This window comes from Caloenas nicobarica, chromosome 7 (assembly GCF_036013445.1).
Source record: "Caloenas nicobarica isolate bCalNic1 chromosome 7, bCalNic1.hap1, whole genome shotgun sequence".
NCBI classification, from domain to species: Eukaryota; Metazoa; Chordata; class Aves; order Columbiformes; family Columbidae; genus Caloenas; species Caloenas nicobarica.
In genome coordinates this window covers 31284621-31306884 of record NC_088251.1, presented here as the reverse complement: position 1 = coordinate 31306884, position 22264 = coordinate 31284621, and the positions used below count along the sequence as shown (strand labels likewise).

Sequence of the window (22264 nt, the reverse complement as noted above, 5' to 3'; positions counted from 1 at the left end):
AAGGAAAATAAATCTTCTGTTACTTTACATGAACGAGTTTATTTTTTTTGCCTGGTTTTTTGGTTACTGAACTAAGTGATAAAAACTGGATTGGAGATATGAGTGTTTGTTATAATAATATTTAACAGCACTTCTTGCCAACACTTTATTTGTAATTACACGTGACTCCACTGACGTCAGCCTCTGAAGACTTCCCAGGTCTCCAGCAACTCTCCTGGTTTCACTGTGGAGTCTGGGGTGCCACTGTGACGCTATGAATAGAAGCAGTTCTAGCTCAACAAGTATGCAGGGAGTGAGGGCGGCAGTTTGAAGCCACAGGGTAAAATCTGGGCTGGGTTCCCAGCCCCGCGCAGGCTGGGCTGAGCAGGAAGGAGGGCCCGAGTGCAAGCGGCTGGTGCGCAGCTAGGGCCGAGCGGGCAGAGTCAAACAATGTTCTCCTGTGTAGAGTTCCTATCCTAGCAAAGGACTGACAATGTGAGGAAAAACTCCTTGGGTAAGTGAAGGAGAAAGTGCCACGGCAGAACAGTAGTTTCTGACTTTTTTTTTCTGCTGCGTCCGACTGCACGGACAGCAGTTGTTTTGGCTTTGTTTCTAGTGGTTTACAAGCTGTTGCCAAATATAGCTTTTGTTCCCTTAAGAAGTTTGTGGAATCTGCTTTGCTTTGCAGAGGTTAGCGTTTTGAAGAGATTTTGTTTACTTGTTTTTAAATCATGCTTGTTGTCCAGGAAAATAAAGATTAAATGTTTCTCACGTGAAAAAAAACAAACGAGTTTAATAGGATGAGATAGACATGTATTTTAAGTAATGAAACTGCTCTGTTTTGGAACAAAGTACTGGCCTTTTTTTAAAATGTCGTCTTTCTGCGTTTGTCTGTTTTGAACTTTTTAAAGTTCACTGTCACTGGGAAGGACAGGGAAGTGTTGCTTTCCCCGTAGCTGTATCTCCTCCAAATGATTTTCTACTTAAACCAGAAATACTGTTAAGGCTGAATTCTGTAGTTTCTGCTACAGGTTACTCTTATTCTTGTAACAAGTTTATATGCTGGTAAAAATGTGACATCATTACAGAAGTCTGCTCGACAGTTCTAAAAGGCATACTTGTTTGGATCAGTTTAAAAAAATAAAAATCCACAGGTTATACACTGCATCAGTTACCAGCACATAGTAAATATTTTATTTACAAGGTCTTAGGAACAGACTTTTTTATTTTTACTTTATGCTCTCTGTAGAGGAATGTGAAAATATGAGCCGTTATGACAGACAAGACAGAAATGCTAGGCAACATCAGGAAGGATTCTGGAAAAGAGCACCACAACAGCGATGGAATACACAGGATCACTATCATCTTGGCCATACTGATCACTACATCCATGGTAAAAATGATTTGAACAGGTAAAGGACTTGTCTGTCTTCTCCCAAACAGGGTCTCAAGTGATACTGAGTACAAGATGTTTTCAGAATAGTTGTCTATCTATAAAGAGCATGTCTGAGTGGGAGCATCACTGAAATTTATAACAACTTCCTTTCAAAACCTGTTTCTGTCAGAGTTTTTAAAATTTGTTACTTGTGTTTATATGGTATTAGAAATGCTCGACTAAATTACTATATGTGTTCCGTGGAAAAACATTACACTGTCTTATTACTTGCACTTCGTAAGTTTAGACAGCTTTTTACTTATTAATTTGTTTTTAAATGTAATCCTATCGTTCTTATAGGCTAGCTTGAATGACAGATTTTCTAGAAATCCCAATGAGCATCTGGTTTTAGGATACCGTAGTTAGTGCGCGAGAGATTTATGCAAGTGGGAAGGAAAGCCCAGCATTTAAGTGAAATAGCATTGCCTTTTATTTTCTGCTCTATGCCACAACATATAGCCCATGTTACCTAAAACTTTCTCTCTTACTAAATGCTCTTCTAGCTCTAGTTTATCATCAATGTATTTGGTTTGGTTTATTTGGTTTTAATTTTGTTTTGTTTTGGTGGGTTTGTTTGTTTGGGTTTTTTAGGGGATCAAACTACCTAGAATCTCCTGTTGGTCACTTCGAAAGCTATGGAGCACCAAATTTTTACCAGGGTCCTAGACAGCTGGTGGGCTTAGCGGAGAATACTGTGATGCTTGATGAAATGACCCTTCGGCACATGGTCCAAGACTGCACAGCTGTAAAAACTCAGTTGTTGAAACTGAAGAGATTACTGCACCAGGTGAGCTGTTTAAATGGAACAAAAGCAGTAAAGCATGTTGGAGAGTGAGCCCAGATGGACTGATGTTCTGTTTGGCTGTATTAGGTTATTGTCATTTCTTTTATACATTGAGTTACAGTGTTCAAGAAAGTGTGCACTTTTTATTGCTATTTAAAATAGTACTTGTTCTGCTTTTTTGGCATTTTACTGACTGGGAAAAATATTAAATATTGTTATCCTCCTTCTCCGAGGAAATAATGTGAAATTAAAAACCAAAACCAACAAAGAAACAGTGGATGTGAAGACAAGCTTTTACTTAAGATCCTAAAAAGCTGGGCGTAAAAACCAAAATATTAAAAAAATATTCAAATCAATCCCATCGATCAAACTTGCATTCAGCAAGTCGGTGCTAATAGCTTTTTATTAAGGCTTTGTTTTCCTCATTCTTTTTATGTTTTCTGTGTGTTTTGACAAGAAGCCTAGCAAATCCTGCTGGGTCATGTCTATTGGAAGTGCTCAAATCTACCCTTTCTAGTGTATGAAATCACTGAATTGCCGTAAGCTTTTAAGGAGCTTTTTCATTTCACCCCAAAACTTGGCAAATTGTGGGAGCTGGTAAATGCTGGATGACTCAGCAGCAGTATGGTATTTCAGCTACAAAAATGCCTTTGCTACCTTAAAAACCCATCAGACTTTCTTTGGAGGCATGTACAGATTAGCATTGGAAAGTATTTTTTTGATGTTCTCTCTAATACTGGATTTAGTGCTGTTCTTTTCTAACAGGATAACTTAATGCAAATAAGTTTGCCCTAAAAACAAGACACTAAACCAAAATACAACAAAACAAAAAGCAAATGAACCCTGAGACTAATTCTAGGGTGTGACTGTGCCTTTTAGAAATGTGATAGCTTGCTTCCTGTGGTAACGGAGAATCCTGGAGACGTTTTTGCACTGACAAAATCTGCAATACAATTGTATCAAAAATAATGTGGTGTCATAAAGGGACAATGTGCTCCTAGAGCCTAATGTCTGAATAGTGGACTGCAAAACTGTGCCTCCCAACAGCCTCAAGCGTGCAATTAGTACATGAGATAGCAGAGAACTTTTTATCCAGAGCTTTTAATGCCTTTAACACAAGGATAATTAAGCTACTAGAGAGATATTCTGTGCATGTGTAGTTCATTGTGTAAAGGCATCTGTGTTATAGCCAAATAGTGTGTGGCCCTGCAGAATATTGTTTTAAATATAGATCTAGTTTATACTAGACAGACTTTTCTAAAGTGTTACAGAACATCATCCTTGCCTCAAGTAGCTCTAATTAAGTTTTTTGAAAAGAACTTGCAGAAGAAACAGTTACTCCTAACTTGTATGTTCTTTAAAATCTGCTGCTTCTCTTGTTAAAAGCTTGATCTTCTCCCGCCCTGTAATAGCGCATTTTGTAATAAGTATTATTCTTCCCGTCAAACTGTCACACATACCGCTCTGTATGTTCCTGGTCTAACCATGCTCTGTTTTGACTCGCTGCTTCCAAAACTTGTCACTGGAATTCCGAATGTTTATTTTCTACTCTCCTGTGTTATCCACCATTTTAATCGAACAACATGAATAGTAGTGTAAAAGTAAATTAACCTGATGCAGAAGGGAAAACTTCAGACCTTTTACTACCCTTATTTACTAAACAATTAGAGTAAAACTTTTATGAAACTTTTTTCATGATTTTTAAGTGTTAAAAGTTTTCCTGAAAATATTGAGCTTTATAATAACAGAAGTGAATAAAAATATTGGAATTCTTTTTTTCTTACTGTGAAGAACAGAAATGTAACTTTGAAAACAATTACATGAACTTTAGTAGTCTGAACACTGAACTAAGACTTGATCTCAGTCTGGATTCTGCATCAGGCCACTTAAAAAATGTTAAAAAGCAAGATGCAAGTTAGCTCTGTTTCAAACAGTAGCTTTAGTAAAGGAAGCAGAAGTTCTTACATTTGCTTCACCTATATTATATATTTAAATGTCTAAGTGTTACCTTTTTCTAGTTATGACTTTTAGCAATATTATTTAATTTGAATAGGTAGAAAGAAGGCTGTAGTCAGGTTTTAGGCATGAGGTCCCACAGGAACAGTTATAGTAGGATAGTAAGGTATGGTAATTAAATTCAATTTTATACAATTATCTAATCAACTATAGTGTGATTTAGTGTAGAGCATAGCATGTAATGAATGTATACCTGGCAGATTCCTAAGGAGTCGTGATGTGCTATACTGGAGTCATTGCTGTGACTGTAGCTCACATAACCATATAGAAGTTATCTTGAATATGACTAGCAGCATAGCTGCAACAGCATGGGTTGGGTGTTATGTTCCCAGTTCTGCTTGGAAAAATAAGTAGCTATTTGAGTAGTGTAGCCTTCTCTGAACGTGTGAACAGGATAACACTGCCAGAAGTACAGTGCCCGTGCTGTCTGCTGTTCCTCACGTACTGCCAGCTTTCTGTGTCTTCCAACCGTGAAATCAGGAATAGGAGTCCGTCTCATGTGGAGCTCTTTAGAATGTTCACTGTAGTAAATATAACATTCTTTGCTTTTGCAATAATGTTATACTAGGTTATATGGAGTGCAAAATGTACATTCTTCTTGCACTAAATGCAGTTGTAATTATTTACAGGGAGATGTTGAACTACTGGTGAATGTTCTTAATGCCTAACTGGAGCACTAACTTTAAGAAGGAAATGCTTTGGATGTCTAACTCTAGTAACAATTGACATCTAAACAATTGACATCTAATGCCTTTTAAATGCTGACTAAGGTACTTCATTTTCGTGCTTAATAGTAAATAAGTTCTATTCTGATCTCAAAAATTTCTTTCTTCTCCTCAGTTTCTCAAACTTTCTGCTCTAGGTTGAGGCTGCAAGGCTAATATGTTAGAATATCCTTATTTAAATAAGAATTGTACTATTTCTGATGCCCTGGAGCCTTTGATCTAGGCAAGGATTGAGCATTCTCTGTGGTAATTTCCTCTGGAGAATGGCAGCAGTGATTCAGAACCACCCTGGCTTGTCTCAGATAAGCACTTACGGATATTTCAAGGAGGACTGAAACATGAAGCGGTTCACAGAACTCTGAGATCTGTGAAGCCCTTTTATCTGGGGGAGACAATCTTTATAAAAAATGTTCCTTTTGGCTTACCTTTTGTGAATGGAAAACATATTTATTTTGCGAGCACGAATCTTCATTGTAACTTATCAGATATGACTAGGCTATTTGTGTGAAGAGGTATGAATGAAAAAATTTCTGTAGTGCAAAATTGTTAAATGTACCGATATATTTTTCTCTGAGGCTTTAGATTAGTAAGTCATTTGCGTACCTTTGAAGTACGTATTCATTGTGTTCTGTTCTTTTTGCATCTGATGAGATCTGTCAGAGATATTTGTCTTTTATAAGAAGCCTGAGGACAAGGAAGAAAAAGATTTAATTAAGGAAATAGAAAGGTTTCTTTGTGTCATGTATGAAGTTGTGTAAATTGCACCTACGATTGTTACTTGTTTTTTTTCTTAGCCACAAAATAGTTCCTCTTAGTGACTTAACTGTACTTGGAAGAAACAGAAACAAAGAAATCAACAAATGATAGCAAATAAAATTGGCAAACTTTAAGTTTAAACAGTTAGCTGTTGGGATATCTTTGTAACAGTGTTTGACTGTAGGCAGTGGAAGCGGTATGACACTTGTTTGTAGCAATATTTGAATGAAACTACACTCAAAATGCCAAGTAGTCAGCAGATGAGTGGCACCTGCTTTAATAAACCTTGATAAACTTCAGAAACATTTAGTATTTTTCAGCTTCTTAATGAACTATAGGTGCTGGAATTTGAAAAAATTCTCGACATGAAATTATTGGTACACAATATAATATTATTTTAAAATCCTCCATGTTAAAAGGCAGGTTATGCTGTTTGGGAACCACAAGAGAACTGCTGAAAATACATTTGCTTCTAATGGGTTGGGTTTTTTGGTTTTTGGGGTTTTTTTGGTAGCAGAAGAATTTAAAATATGCCAGTATAATGAAAACAACTATTGTCCTTAAGCTTTTTTTTTCTTCCTTTGAGACAATATGGGAGATTTCTTCTGAGAGAGAATAGCATTTCTCTTTTCTGTTATTCTAGAAGTTCTACGATTTTTCTTTATTTTACAAGTGTTTTAAACTGAAGCCTGCAAGTAATATCTCCCAGAGAAAGCAAGGGGAAAAGGGAAGATGGAAAGGGTAGGCAGTGAGAACACTGCACCATCTGTGTGCTGTATAGAACATGCATGTTTATAATGTTGAAGTATGTTCCAGGGACTATTATGATGTATTTAGTCACAGAGCTTGACTTTTCTTTTGGTTGGTTTTTGTTGTTTGGTGTGGTGGTGGTGGTTTTTTTGTTGTTTTTTTTTGTTTGTGTTTTTTAAAAATTTTTAAAGCAGAGGCACATAAAATGAGAACAGGTAGCTGTTTAGAGGATAGGAGCAAATACAAACAGATGTGGCGTTTTTGAGCTGCTGAACTGTTGATCAGCAGAAATACTGCAGTGCTCGAAGCCAATCTATAGCAGGTAAACTGCTGCTGTGAATAATCAGCACAGTAGGTTAGAAAGGTGTTTTTTTATTAGGCCATTCTTCACTAAATACTTGTATTTGGTACATATGATTATTTTTGAAATGGTGTCACTAAATAAAAATCAACGTTTCGTATTGTGTTTACCAAAAGCAGCAAGTTTAATTCTTTGCTGAATTTGTAAGGTGAAGTAAGCACCAGGATTTGTGTGTCATTTGTACTAAAGATTTCACGCTTGTAAAATATTGGCATGAGAGCCTGTTAAGTCCAGCCACTCAAAAATGCAGGTTTCACTTTGCGGTTGTTTGGGTGAATTGTGGTGTACCTGTGACAGCCATGATGGAGGGTTATTCCCATAACCGTCAGCTCCTGTTCTTGAGACACACCAAAAATGACAGGTGCAGACTTAGAAATATAATACAGTGCTTCAATTTAGACTGTAACATGGGTATGTAAAAGTGCTTGACATGTAGAAAATTATCCAGAGGAACAAGGTGCCTGACAGCGTTAACACTCGGGGAGAAAGGGTTGTTACATATTTTACCTACATGTGCACTTACAAATTTGGATCTGTAACTCTCATTGAGTTTGTCCTGAAACAGAAAAATCAGCTGGTTTGTAGAATATTAAGTTGGTATTGCTTTTCTCAGCAGGTACCCTTTGAAAAGCAATATGAAGCTGGAATAGTATTCAGCGTGAAATCAGGCTACTTTATGACAGTTGTAAAGCTTTAGACGTTCCTCTGGATTTGGTGTATAGGCACCATGCTGATAAATACTGAAATGTTAGAGATGGGGAATTGTACCTCTTCACATGCGTCTTCAAAAAGTTAGTCTAAAGCTTTTTATCAGAGCAACCTTGTAGTCTTTGAGTATTCTAAAAATGTTTGAAGAGTTTTTGTGTTGATTTTTCTGGCCCCTCCCTTTGCCCCCATCCCTGCAACCACCTGTTCCCTTTATGTAGCTATTGGTAAATTTAGGATGATTTTCTGAGTCTTGCTGTGGTATTTTCTAATGATTTCGGACTCCAGCTTTGCTGAAATTTTATAAGCTACTTTGAAATATATCTTGAGGTGTGTGAGTACCTCAGTTTATGGCAGAGGGACCACCTCAAACTGGCCAAAAGATGAAGTGTATGCTCTTGACTGAAGTCCAGCAAAAACTTTCCAGTAAATATGATTGAGTTGAAAATCGCCGTAGACAGGTGGTGATTCAAATGGGTCTCTGATACTTGGAGCAACAAGAAAAGAACTGTGAAATGATCACTCACTGCTGTGTTACTAGACTGTTTCTTAAATGAGCATATTCTTAGTTATACATTGCATGCAAATATATATATGAATTTATATCAGGTTAAAATAATCTATAACTGAAGACTATCCCTGCATAACTAATGTTATGTCTGCCACATAAGCCCTCTGTCCTTTTACATATGGCAGGTTATTTTCATGCCTAAACTGCCAGTAATGTTTAAAAATAACTGTTCTAGGAACTGCAGAATGTATGGGGTTTGACTTGTTTGTTGCAATGTTTTAAATTTAGGAAATAGTTACAAAGATTAGCAACTATTTTTTCCTTCTAATGCTGTGGTTTCTTTTTTTCAAAAAGCATTCTTCTGCTGAGGAAATCAAAATGTTTTACTGCTGCTTATATTTACAAGTGGAACTTATTTTTCAATGCACTTGATAAACATTTGGGTTTGATATGGCTAAAAAACTATGCAGAGTTTTTGTTTTTGCAAGCATCTTTTACATTTGACACAAATGAGGCTAGCGCAACAGCTCTGAAGACGTGCTTGCAGTGTAATAAATAGTGTATCCCACTGTTGTAAAAATGTTAGTCAGGTGATAACCAACAGGTAACAGCTTTTTATATTGCCTATTGCAATATGATGATACCTTTAAAAAGTTTGTTGTAATTTTACCTAAAGAGTAAAAGTAGATGTTCTCTCAGTTACCAAATTTTGATGATATCTTAGCAAATAATTTCCAGGCTACCAAAACCAGCATGTGCGTATAACCAATTGCATTTATTTTGCTAATTCTATTGGTTTTTTGCCAATTATAATATTTTTTTGTGTGGATAGCCTTATTCTACTGATGATTCCCCACCCCTGCATCTCATTTTAGCATTATGATGAGCAAGAAAGATAAAACAAAACAAGAAGTTTTATAGATGAATCCCAGCATACTTTTGCAATAGGATCCTAAAGTTTCCACTGATAGTGTTAGAACTGATATTTTTTTTCATTTGCCCTGTGTTCATTATACTTATTAAGATAATTCAGGCAGTGGTAAGGGAATTGATGCAAGTGACCTTAGTTCTTGCTTTGCTAGTGCATATTAGTTGGGTATAGCACAGGCTGGAGTACTTGATTTAAAGCACCAGAGAATATGTTGCACACTGGCTTTCTTTGCAATTAGGTCTTAATCTGCTTTTGTAGATTTTTTTTTTTATTGCTCTGCTCGTATGCATTTTAATGGGAATAGAAGGTATACCAGAGGTATCAGAGCTTAAAAGTCATGCAAGATACTTTTGCTTGAAATAGTTTGTCTTGTTTTGTGTGTTGTTGGTTTTTTCCATTCCCATGATTACTCTCTTGCAGTTATAACTGTGACTGATAACACCTTTTCTTCTGAGCGCATGTATTTGTTTTAATAGTTGTTTAAGAAATGTTGGTGACCTCTGTTAAATGTAGAACATAAGATAAATATAAAATATAATCTGTTAATCTGTAGATGATTCTATAATTCTAATTGCTGCTTATTTCCTCTAGCATTTTAGAAATATTTTGGATTAAATAGTGGTGGTTTCTTTATGATATTACTGTGCAAATTATTTCAAAACACTGTATTAGCACTTGTTCATAACAGACTATAAGCTGTTCCCTCATCAGCCTGTTACTTGCTGGTGATTTGCCCAGAAGGACAAGCAGCTAGTTGAATACAACTGTGTGGTGCATGGTGGAAGCTGAAATGTTTGCTTTGGTAAGGAGTCAGAAGCCTTGAAATTTGACTGCTCTCACAATTAATAGTCTTTAAAAAAAAAAAAAAAGAGAAGTTTTTAAAGAAACCAAACCTGCAAGGTATAAAATTACATTTAAGTGATGGAAATTCAATTTAGCTGTCTGTAGTATGGTAAAAGCAATTTGGAATTGTGTGATAGTTGTCAGTATTTTTATCTTTTAAGCTTGGTGATAGTTGTGCTTATTTTGCCTCCAGGTAATGGTGACTACAGGAAAAAGTAAAAATGTAATTGGCAAAATTTCTTCAATTTTAATTTCTTGCTCTTTTTTTTGCATCTGGACAATCTCCTTGGTGTTTCTTTGCAGTTTAGTTAAAAATTTGTAAGAAATGTTTCATATGGATTAAAAAGCAGAAGAGATACCTCATAGACATAAAGAACATAAATAGGTCTATTTCGGGTTTTTCCCTTAGTTGATTTTGAGCATTTGAGCTGCAGTTTTATTCTTGTGGTTTTAGGGAATTGCTGGCTTAGCCTCAGAGTGGTTTTGGTCAGATTTTGGGATACGCTGCTCTTATATTCTGCAAATGCAATCTTAGACAGTGAGGTCATTAGGTAAAGAAACTCTCCTCTAAGAACCCTCATAAATGAAGGAGAATAAGATAGAAGATTCATTTATTTATTTAAGAAGGTAGCAGATGGAGGAGATGGACCGAAAAGAGTTGGAAAAATCTTTTTACATCAAAGAAACGGGGGTTATGACCTTCCATGGCCGTAAAATAACTGTACTGTCATTGTACTGTAGCTTCGTGGCTTGCAGGGGTTGGACACAACATGACGGTGCTGACGTGAGAACATGTCACGAGAATTCACCATCACTTTTTTGTGTGTGTGTGTGTGCGCCTTGGGTCTGTAACCTACTCAATCTTTTCAGGGTTGAGCACCACAGCTTCAGAGCTGCCCGTGCTTTTGTCGTAAGCGTGTAAGTGCTTCAGGACATAACCAGGCAATCGTCTTTTGGCAGCTTTTGTTGTTTCTGTTTCTCCCTGCGGTGCTTAATTTCAGAATTCTTGGCAGGAGAAAGAACACTGTGTGGATCCAGTTTTTATCATTGATATTAAGTTCTGATGACTGTGAATTAATTTTATATTAGTCTGTCCAGTAGCAAATGTTGGGGGTTTTTTTTTAGTTAAGAATTCCTAGCTGAATTATTTTGGCTTTATATTTTGATATTGCTCAGGCATAGTATTTGAATGGATACTGATGGAAATGAAGCTTTTAAAATCACATAGCATCACCTGATGTAGAATCATAGGATATAATACATTTGAACACAATGGCTGGTTTTTTGCCAGATTTTTGTGCAAAGTCAACACACTATGACATATCTGCAATTGTTCCATCAGCTTTATGAGGAGATGGAGGCTGTTCATGGCCCTTGTTTGGGCACTGCACACATGCTGCAGCAATGGAGGCTTTCCTGTTGGGGGGGGCGGGGGGGTGGAAGAGGAAAATTCACAGTGAAAGAGGTCAAACATTGTAACAGGTTCCACAGAGAGATGATCCATCTTTAAAAGCGAGTTTGCAAAGGAGTTGTTTCACAAGCAGTTTGAGCTTTTGTTCTTGTTTTTGTTCTTTAATAGAACGATGAAAACGTGTCACTCCAAGATATTGCACTCTCAGTTCCGTCAAGTCCAGAACCACAAGAAGCTGAGTCACCTTTTAAGGTAAATGACACTGGTTTACTCTACAGAATAAGAGATACAAACCTGCTTGTGTTTAGAAAAACCACAGAGTTCTGTGTCACTGTGAAGTAGTCCTCCTTGCTTCTTTGATCTATTTAAATGCAACCTAGCAAGTGATCTATTTAAATAAACCTAGCAAGTGTTTATATACTTTATCTTCTCAGTTTTGTTAAAATTGAAGTGTTTGAGCTGTTAAAATACATACTTACAAATGCTAACACAGTTTAAATAATTAAAATAACTTTGGTTTTTTTGGTATTTGTAACAGTAGTGGGAATTAACAGCTGAAGAGTAACTTCTTTCAAAAATACTCTGCCTGCTAGACAAGTGCTAGAATTTGAAAAGACAATTTTTGCTTTGAAGTGTAATCATACCATGCTTATTCACTTGATCTTTCATTGCATTTATCGTTGACTTTTGTTTAAAATTCTTTCATCTAACGTGTGTTTTCCCTGAGATAATGCAAGTATTGCAGACCTAACTGGAAAACAATGTGAACCCCACAAAGTCAAAGATGTGTTTATTGGTTTAGAATGGGTATTAAAGGAAGAAGCAATTGCATTGGATATTCCAAAAGGGATCATATTTTATGGTCACAGACTTGTAATGTTGTGCTTTCTACAGTGCTAAGGTTTTATAGCATTGCTTGTGGCTCTTATTGTAAAATCAATACAGAAGAATGACTAATCCTGCACTGATGGTAGGGGAACAATACTTGCTGAAGATATAATGAAATTAGAAATACTTCTTGAAAGGCAAGAACACTTACAGTCTTATTCCAGTTTGAAAGTCGTCTGTCCAAATCCTGGTTTCGGGTTTTACGAGGTCTGCCAAAGCTGTAGATCCGTATGCATCATTCTCTAGCAGCCCTGCTTTCTACATTATTAACATTTAGCCCTTCTTTTTTCTTTAATTGCTGTCTGCTGCATTTGTGGTGCTTGTCCTTCTGCAATCAATCACCTCCCTCAAAATCTTAGACTTAATTCGTAGAGGAAAAAGTATTGCTTTTCAACTTAACAAAAAAGTGCTAGGTTTAACTGACATTTTCAATTGTCGCTTCTTTACCTGATACTGTCATGTGGTTTGAAAAACTGCACAGCAAATCAGTCTGGGTGTTGTCCTAAAGCAGTAAAGTGGCAACTAATAACATCTGCAGTGAAACCAAAATAGTGGCTGTATGCTACTAAATGGAAGTGTACCTCTTAATTTATGATCTGGATATAATGGCACAGTTATAAAATATATTAAAATTACCTTATGATTAAGAAACTATTTTTTGAATAATTTTTAGATATTTACCAAAGTTTTTTAGTCTCTGAACTTTGCGTAATGTCTTCAGTTTTTAGTAGGATGTATTCAAATCAGTTGTGCTGTTGCATTTAGTATACATAGTTATGCTTATGTTTCTAAATGAATTTTTTTGTTTGTTTCTATTATTTTATGTTAATGATAAGTTCACTTAATCTTTAGCATTCAGTATTTTTTGTTGTTGTATAAAGAGGAGTACAGGTAGTATTTGGCTGGGGATGTTCATCTTCAAGATGCCAGTCACTTGTATAACAGATGAATTACTGCACCAAAACTGTAGCTGATTTACTTGCATAGCCTGAAAATTTAGTGGGTTGGCTCGACTGTCTTTTAAAGAGACTTCTAGTCAAGTTACAGCCCATCTCACCATGTGAATAAGGGGAGGAAAGCACGTACCGATGTTACTTCCAGTCCTCTGTGAACACCTGATATAATGTCCTGTAGAAGTGTTGATTTAGATCGTGTAGAACTTACAGAAACCTGTTATTGTCCACTGTCCTATTGCAGATGGATGATCTGCTGAATGAGATCAGGCAGCTTAAAGATGAACTGAAGAAGAAGGATGAAACAATCAACCAATTAGAGCATCAACTTGTAAGCATTACACTAAATGTTTAATAGTATCTAAAGTATGTGCTGCAGAGTGTAACTTCGACAGGTAATTCTTATGAGGGCTTTAGGAGGAATAAAAGTCTAATTTTTTTCCTATACTTTCATTATAGCCAAGGCAGATTTGGGTTCCATTTAGACCCACCTGTCTCATGGGTCTGTAACGTTTCGGTTAGCAGACCAATTCTACGTGTTCTAGTGTGTGTTCAGTTGTACACCTGGGACCTTTAATTCTGTAGGTGACTCATGATTTGTATGTGAGGCACTAAACAAGGATATTTAATTATTGTTAAATATATTTCATTTCTAAAACAAACACTTTAAACATAAAATGATAGAAGCTGTTCAGAAATAGCAATGAGCAAAGATAAGTCACTTTACGCTTAAAGTATGATCAAAATTAACAAGTGTCAGGCCTATCATTCTGCTTGAAGTTCTTTGTGTTTTTCTCCCCTCTCTTTTCCCCTACTGTCCATTACTTCAATAAAGATTTCCACCATAGACTTTAAAGCCAAGTGAGGTGATATTCGAAGTTGATTCTTTTTTAAAACAAAACAAAGCGTGTTGAATAGTAAGATGAAATTGGCTAAATAAATACAAGTTATGGGGGCGCTCTTATCATAAATCACATTGAGGCAGACACATAAGTTCTCAAACAAAAATAACATATGCCTTTTCGCTTTTAGCTCTTGTTCTAAGTGAACTTTGGATTTTGCCATGCCTATTTCTGCATTTGGTTCTGGTAAAGTCACCAGCTGTGACAATTCTTGTAAAAGAGCCCTGTGTTTTCAAGCCACAGCAAGATATTAAAAGTAGGGTAGGTGAGATGCCAAGGGATGCACACCATATTTTTATCATGTCTGGAGACAGTCTTGTGTGACTAATCTCTAATGAAATCTCTCCTTCCTGGTACGTGATATACCTAATTGCTGTAGTATCTGAAAACTTTGTTGCAGCTAAGGAGCTCTGCTGTAAGGATGGCTAAAACTTTTATTCATAATTATTGAAAGGTGGCTTAAAGAACGTGATGCTTCAGAAATTAGGGTGACTCAAAAGCCCTTTCCAAAAGTCAAAATTTGTTCTAAATTATTTCTAAATATACTTTGTAGTATATTTGTAGTTGTGCATCACTGTAAAGACTAGTTTTTACAGTTTAATCATATTGTGCTATATTTCCAAGTAATACGTGATGTTTGAATACTGGATCTTGACTGTGCTTTTTGAACGTCTTAGTTATTTTCTAACTAATTCTCCTTTCTCTTTCTCTTTTTTGGGGTGATTAAGGCCACTAGATGTAACTGCCAGAAAGACAGTCAAAAACCTAGAGGGGCAACGTGCATGTATGCTGATAAATTTACACAAACCTCCTGGAGGAGGAGTTCTGTGAGTAATATGTGCCATTCCTTCTTGAGTGTGACCTTCTGCATTTCATTCCCCAAGCTTATGATGTTTGCTGTTATACCAGTTGGCATCGTGTGAGAGGTTCTGTGCTGTATGAGAGCGGTGTCCTTCCTCTGCTGCATCCCTTGCATTCTTTTGCAAGCCTTTTATTTAAATATTTGTTACAAACATTTCTTTTAAAATAAGCAATTAAAACTTTAGAAGTCTTATTAAAATTATCACCCCCTGCACTATTTAAGTTACAGTCAACCCAATCTGTATATTTAATAATATATAAGATATTTTCCTATATCTTGGCTTTAAAGTCATAGATAGCGGTATATTTTGTTGTTGTTGTTTTTCTGGTTAAATTCTCATAATTGCTGTGCTCACATTTGTTGAGGAAAAGCAACAGCGTATTCCAAGTTTCAGTCCATAAGTGTAAAAACAAAAGTTAATATTTTTATTAATCATTTATTTGAATAACTTGACTCATTAAAAAAAATTATTGGGTGAAAAATCACTTTGACAGAGGACATTGTCATTCCCATATGTTGTTGCATGGATCATATTTGCTTCCATTATATATAACTTGACGTTCTTCATGGAATACTAATAGAATAATAAAGGTGGAGGCAGAGAAACGTTTTATATCATATATGCTAAGGAATTATCTTTGACGAGCAAGGTTTTTGTCAGTCATCAGCAAATAGTCTTTGGATCTTGAAGCTAGTGCTCTAGCTTGAGAGCCTTAAGAGATTTCTTTAAAACATTAAAGGGTTAGATTTTTTGTTTGGTTGTTTTTGTTTTTGCCCTGCCTGAAGTTACTTAATGTAAGATTGTAAGTAAAGATAAATCACTCCTGCTATCCTTCTAAAGTTACTCTTTCAAATATATAGCGCTAGAATAGAAATACAACCCCACTGTGTGTTCACCGGGTGGTAGCAAACACCCTTGTCCTGTTGAGACGAAGCTTTCTGACTGTCTCCTGGCTGATACAAACCCATGTAAAGAGACCATAATCCTAAGTCACCTTTAGTTTGCTCTGACACCTCTGTTCCAGAAGGTATGTGTAAGATGTTTGATGTTTATCTCATTTGTTCCTCTTTTCCTGTTACGTTGTAGCTTTTGAGCTCTTGTAGTGTTTCTGTTTTCCAAGTTGTAATTTCTTATTCTGGTGATCTTCATTTGATGTTTTTGTGCGTTACACTGTTACTGGGTTAGTGGCTATTGTTTCCATGTTCCTTTTTTCATATCATTTTCCACAAATTCAGAAACAGATTAGTAACTATTGATAGTTGGTTGCAAACTACAGAAGCTTTAGTTTGAGCAACCTGTGGTATTAATTGATAGGACAAAGGCATTGGAGAAGATAGGGAATAGGGGTTGATATCTCAGGTAAAAGTCATTTAGCCCAATTGTCTGGTTTGGTCAGGTTGAAGGATATTTCTTCTAAGTTATTCAGTAGCTTTGTTAAAAATGACACTTTTTTTGTCATGAGGAAATTGGAGTTAAGGGAATTTTCTTTTTTTTTACAGTATCCCTGCTGTATCCCCTCCTGTATTCGTGGTTGAGTGTGTGTATGTGTGTAGATATACGTATACATATGTATATGGTACACATACATATGTGTGTAGGTGTATGCTCGTTACATGTGCATTATAAACATCTCATTATTTGTATCCTTTACATGTAAAATTTCTCATGAAAATTGATAAAGGATTTAGGAAAATTCATGAAGTATTGACAAAACACTGCTTTTCAGGAACTTTTCTTCGTAAATGATAGCTGAAAAGCTTTGCACAGAGTTGTGTTTTTTTTTTTTAAGTCTTCTCCCTTGCATACTTGTAAGTTATATGGAGGCTTTCTGTAACCTAACAGAAATTGATATGAGCTCCTTAACGTGGGATTTCTTAAAGGGCATTGATATGTTTCCTTGCATTGCTTAACAGAGGTATAAATGTTCAAAAAGCCTTGGCATGAAATCATTGTTGATCTGGAACCCAATGACATAACTGCCACTTGCAATAGAGAGACAATTGGCTCTATTTTCTTGAGGCAGGAGTAGGATAAATGGAAATAGCAGGAGACACCTGAGTAAAATATATTCTCACTAAAAAAAAACTTACAGAAAATAATGTTGGGCTTTATTAACGTTCCTGTTCAGTTTGATATAATTATCTTGAACTGAGAGCGTAGGCTGGGAGAAATCAGATTTATTAATCTTGAAATGTGGTATGACTTATGAAATGTAGTTAATGTTTATGAAATGAAGATTTTTATGGAGGCTATACTTTTTAAAAACCAAATAGTACTTGAAATTTTGGCAGTAAGAGTACATCTGTTTGGAGTCATATAAGTTTCTTGCTTCTTTAAGCTTGGTAATAGTTATCAAAGTTGATGAATTTTCAACTAGTTCATTTTTTTCCTTTAAGTTTTGACCTGTAACTTTAAATGATGGTGAATATCAGGAAGTTACTTTAGAGTGTCATAACTTCCAAGATTATTCTGACAGTTTACAAATTCTAGCAGACCCGATACAGTGGTGATTCCAGAAACATAAATAACAGTCTAGGAACACACAGGAATTTACTGTTTCAAGAAATACTTTAAAGACTTCCAGAAATGTGCTTAACCAACACTGTTAATGTAGTGTTTTGTAAAGAACAGATGATAGAATAAACTAGGAAATAGTGAAAGAGGAAATCGGCTATTAAAAGATTTCAGTTACCAATTAAAGACCAGATGAACTACAGTGACTTATTGCAGTTCTACTGTCCATTTGAAACAGCTAGTATTTATCATCTCTTCTTGGTTCTCCCAGTAAACAGGCCAGTGAATATCATTAAACACTCTTTTTAGAAAATCACATTTGTGTCTGTTTCTTTATTACCAGATATTTCTAGAAAAATTACCATCCTGGTGTGATTATAAACTTGTCTGGGGTTATTCTCTTTAGGGACCGCACACAGTTTCTGAAAGTACTTTTAGAGTTTTTTCCTATTTAAAGGTAAATGTGTACATGAAGGGAAGCTATGTAACTTTAGGTTAATCCTTGGAACATAGTACTCCGTGTAATAAAACCTAGTGGCTGAAAATGAATGTTTTGAAAATTGGGCTTGTTAGGAATTAACCTATTGCCTGGCCATGCATGCTACATGGCGTGTGTTGTAAGCAGCGTTGTGACGGTGTGCTCAAAACTGCATTAAGTAATTTCCGACTGTTTATACAGTACTACAGTACTATACAGTACAATTTCTACTGTATCTACAGAAAACAATAACTTAGAGGAAAACATTATTTTTGGTTAGCCATCCTCAGGATAAAGGCTTGTACAAGTACACACTGGCAGAGTAGTCCATGACATTTCTAGAAGGATTTCTCGTAGATCTTGTATACTGAGTTCACTTCCAGTTAACTTATGCCTATCATTTACTATCATGGGGGAAAAAAAAAATACCCAAAACACCAACCTGGAAGAAGGTATTGAACATAAAATTACCTGAAGAAATTAATATTGATGGACAAAGCTTACAAAAAATAAAAATGTGAGCATCCGTTGCCACAATGGTCTCACAGGCATTGCAATAGTGCTTCTGTAATTCTAAATACCGATGTGTTTTTTAAAGATTGAGAGTAAAGGGGTTAGATGTCAAGTTTATGTTGACATTTGCCTTCTCAAACTGGAAAGGTTGTTTGCAGATGCTAAGAAGTAAAAGGCAAGCAAGGAAACTACAAAGTCTGAATAGGGACGAAGTTGTCTGTGAAGGATTGTTGCCCCCGAGGTCCAGTTCCGTAGGATGACACAGCTCCTCTGAGTTCATGGGTGTGCTTCCATGCCTTCCAACAGTAGGTAGTACACAGTAAAGGCTGATTTTTCTCCTTAGTCTCAGAATAGTAGAGAGTGATGAAAATAAATTTTGCTTCCTAAATGTGTGTACAAATTCATTCGTGTCTCTGGCAAAATGCGAACAAAACTCAGTTTTCCTAGGAGCATGCCTGTTCTTGTTCTTTGCTACGTCTCTGCTTCTGCACTGAGAGATATTCTTTGCGTTCCATGGAGTATTGTTCCAGTTTGTCATTCCAAAGCCTATCGTGTCAGTTATTTTGATGAACCTTCTTAATACTTGGGCTGTCTTCCTGTACTATGTCTTTGAGTATCTCCTTCCACCGTACCCTTATAGTTGCATAGTCAAAGCATATAGAAACTTTAAATTTCAACTCCCAGGTTTTGAAGTCTAGTTCACTATATTAGTGTTTATCTTCATGTTCAACCCAGGTTTCTCTTGCTGTCCAATACTGTGCTGTTCACTTACTGATCCATGAAATGTAGATTCTTGCTGAGCAAGAACGATATCTGGACTAGGTTGTTGTGTTGTGCATGTTTCTTGCTCTGTTACAGTAACAGTGTATAACACGTGGGCACGTGCATGGAAGAGCGTTCCTTTAAACATTTCGCAGGCAATTCTTGTTGGTTTAGTGTAAACCAGCATATAAGAGTGTTTTGTGTTTGTTTTGTTTAGGTGGTTTTTCTTTTTTGACCTGAACACTTCCAAAAAGATTATTGCATGTTGGAACTGCTCATTCGTAATCTCTTATCCAGGTGCTAGTCTGGCAAGAGGACACTGCTGCAAAAACATCTTGTTTGCATTGATACTTGAAGAATGTCATTCTAGGTTTACTCGTGATGTGGAGCTCTGATTTTGTATGAGACACCTGGCAATGCTAGGTGAGACACAGCAAAAACTCTGGGTTTGGAAGCGCTCAAAGGCTTCAGCTATATGGATAAAAATGGATCTTTATTTGTGTTTCTGCAGCAGAAAAGACTTTTCTGAACGCAGTAGCAGTTTCGGATATTGGTGTATTCTTGAGAAAAGAGCTGGACTATTTGGCTGTTGGCCTAAAATTGCTATGCCACAATAGCTTAAATATTTCTCTTGTCGTTTTCTGGCAGAAGCAATTGCTTTTGTTCCTGTGATTGCTTATTGTAGTGTTGAGGTCTCTTTATAGCAATGGAAAATTCTGGCCTTAAAATCTTCATAGTAGCCTTTAAAACAAACAGGTTTTCTGGTGCAGTTAGGGTCAGAACTTCAAAAAGCGTTTAGCAGCAATTGTAAAATTTGCCAGGATCTCTGAAAAATGTTCTCCAGTTTGTTCCGGTTTGTACACTGCTTTAATTCAGCTGCTGTTATTTTTCCGCTCCTGAGTCTCCTGTTTTGCCTAGTGTTTAAAATTCTGAATCACTTCTCTTTTGGGATGCTTTTGCTACTTCACAATTCCAGTATCTGGGAAATGAGAAGAATGGGATTTAAGTTTAGTGGCTGGATACACATAACAGGTGCATGGAGGAGCTGTCTTCTGACTGCTGTGTAACATTAAAGTTCAAGTGGAACAACTTGCATCAGATGAGGCTTGAGAACCCAGAAGAATCCCATCATTTTTTTGTGTGTGTATGGTTGGGTTTTTTGACTTTGTCTTTGGTGGGGTGTTTTGTTTGTTTTAATAGAAGCTGAGGTAAGTAATGTTCTCATCTTTAAATTCTAGCAGTGGGTTTTATAGACTTTAAATAATCAAGCATAAAATAAATTGTGATTGAGGTTTTTCTTCTTCCATATATTTAGTAGGAAACTGCCACATTTTCTGTGTATTTTGAATATGTACCATAATCTGAGGATACGTGCTTATTAGTGCATGTTTCTTTTTTTCCTGTTCTTTGGATTTCTTGGGAACTTCAGCACACATTTGACTAATAGAAGGGGATGGATGTGAGTTGTTGTTTAAAGAAAAAAGGCTTTGTAAATTTACTGGAGTTTTGTAAAATGCTATTAAAATAAGTCATCTTTTCATAAGCCAGGCATATCTGCAGATACTTCTCTTAATGTGCTGTATCTATGGGATAGATGCAACCTTTATTTGTCAAATCAGTGTAATTCGTAACACCCATCTTAATAAATTCCCAGCGATGTATTTGCTGGTTGTTGCTTAGTTCAAATTTTGTTAATTTTAATTACCTTATTTGATGTACAATTAAACAATGCTTGTTAGGATTTTATTTATTAAATAAGCAATCTGATACTTATTTGACATTTGCCTGTGTGGAGCAGTGTAAACTCTCGAGACTGCTGCTGTTCTGCAAGTTCTTGTCTTAATCTCTCTTTTTAGAGAGAAGGAGGGAGAAGATATAAAATTCACACCCCCCTTCTTAATTTAATGCATTAAAAATTTCAAAGAAGTCTGGAAAAAGCCCATTGCTAACTCAAATAAGTCTCTATAAGATGAGACATGCCTGATGATACTGTCCTTTTTACTCTTTATGTGCAGGAAATGGAAAGAATTTTTTATTCTTGCTCCACCACCCTGACACAATTTAGGATGAAAGGTGAACAACCCTGAAAAATGGTGTTCTTTTGTACAGTGCTGTGAAAATCCAAAGCATTCATCAATGTCTCATCAATCATTGATTAATCTTGTTCCCAGGAGTATTTCTCTATTTAATACCTACTCAGCTAATGCAACGTATTATATTATTTTGTGATGTTGCCTGACTGAAGCTAGCACTGTTCTTTCATGCAGCAGTCTATAAATTGTATTGATGTTAATGGCTACTGATAGAGGACTGTAAGAGCATGTTAGGTAATCAATATCTCCATCTAGGGATAATCGGGTTAAAGAACTTTAATTTTTTTTCCTTGGATTTTGCTCCAGTAATTGTTCTATCTCAGCTTCTGAAGAAGAATAAAGAAGTCTTATCAGATTGTTGTCTTTGTTTCCTGTTCCAGTTTAAAAATGTTCTTGCCAGCAAATTCTAAGACTTGACTATGCAAGTATTATTAAGTTATATCTTAGCAGTACTGAAACTTGGGAGAGTGGTGGATGAGATCTAACCAGATTTGGATAACTGGAAGGTCAGGGAAGGGTTTAAAATTCTGCCAGGATAAATAAAAGCAGAATCTTTATGTGATGCTTAATGGTCTTTTCAAACAAGTATAGAAATAAAATACTACTTCGTTTGTCCAGCCCTGGCAGTGTGATCTGCAGCAGATATGTCAGCAGGGAAACTGGACAGGAGGGGCAAACTGTTCCTGCTTCCTTTGATATAGATGTTCATTCAGAGATCTTCTGCCTGCTGTCTGAAAGTGTAGCTACAACTGGTTGCTGTTGGTATCTGCCAGTAACCAGGAGGCAGCGGCAGTCCTTACTGTTAGCACTAATGTTCCAGAACTTACAAAAGCAGTTTGCAGCTGCTAAATGGTGAAGGGGTTGGAAAGACTGAAACCTGTCTTGCTGAAAAAGGAAATCAAGATTATGTAATTCAAGAGGGCAGTTCCAGCTTGGATAGTTTTCTTTTAAAGGTAAGGGTATAGAGAAAATGATGGCCTGCATAAAATGAGTTTCTTGTTTTGCGAATGCAGCAACCACAATGTGTCACTTCTGTGGCCATCTGAAAGATGGGACAGGCGAACCCTGCCTGGCACTGGTGTGCGCTGTGC

The 22264-nt window shown here is 36.2% G+C and overlaps 1 protein-coding gene across 5 annotated transcripts in view; it reads left to right on the top strand.

Annotated features, from left to right (window-relative positions):
• Window positions 1–22264, top strand: part of CCSER2 (coiled-coil serine rich protein 2) — a 73365-nt gene that overhangs the window by 36919 nt on the left and 14182 nt on the right. For all 5 annotated transcript variants that reach the window (XM_065639073.1, XM_065639071.1, XM_065639072.1 and 2 more), the window contains 5 exons: window positions 1229–1391; window positions 2006–2201; window positions 11376–11459; window positions 13293–13379; window positions 14679–14777. In XM_065639073.1, coding sequence (XP_065495145.1) covers window positions 1229–1391; window positions 2006–2201; window positions 11376–11459; window positions 13293–13379; window positions 14679–14777 — 629 coding nt within the window. The remainder of the gene's footprint in view (window positions 1–1228; window positions 1392–2005; window positions 2202–11375; window positions 11460–13292; window positions 13380–14678; window positions 14778–22264) is intronic.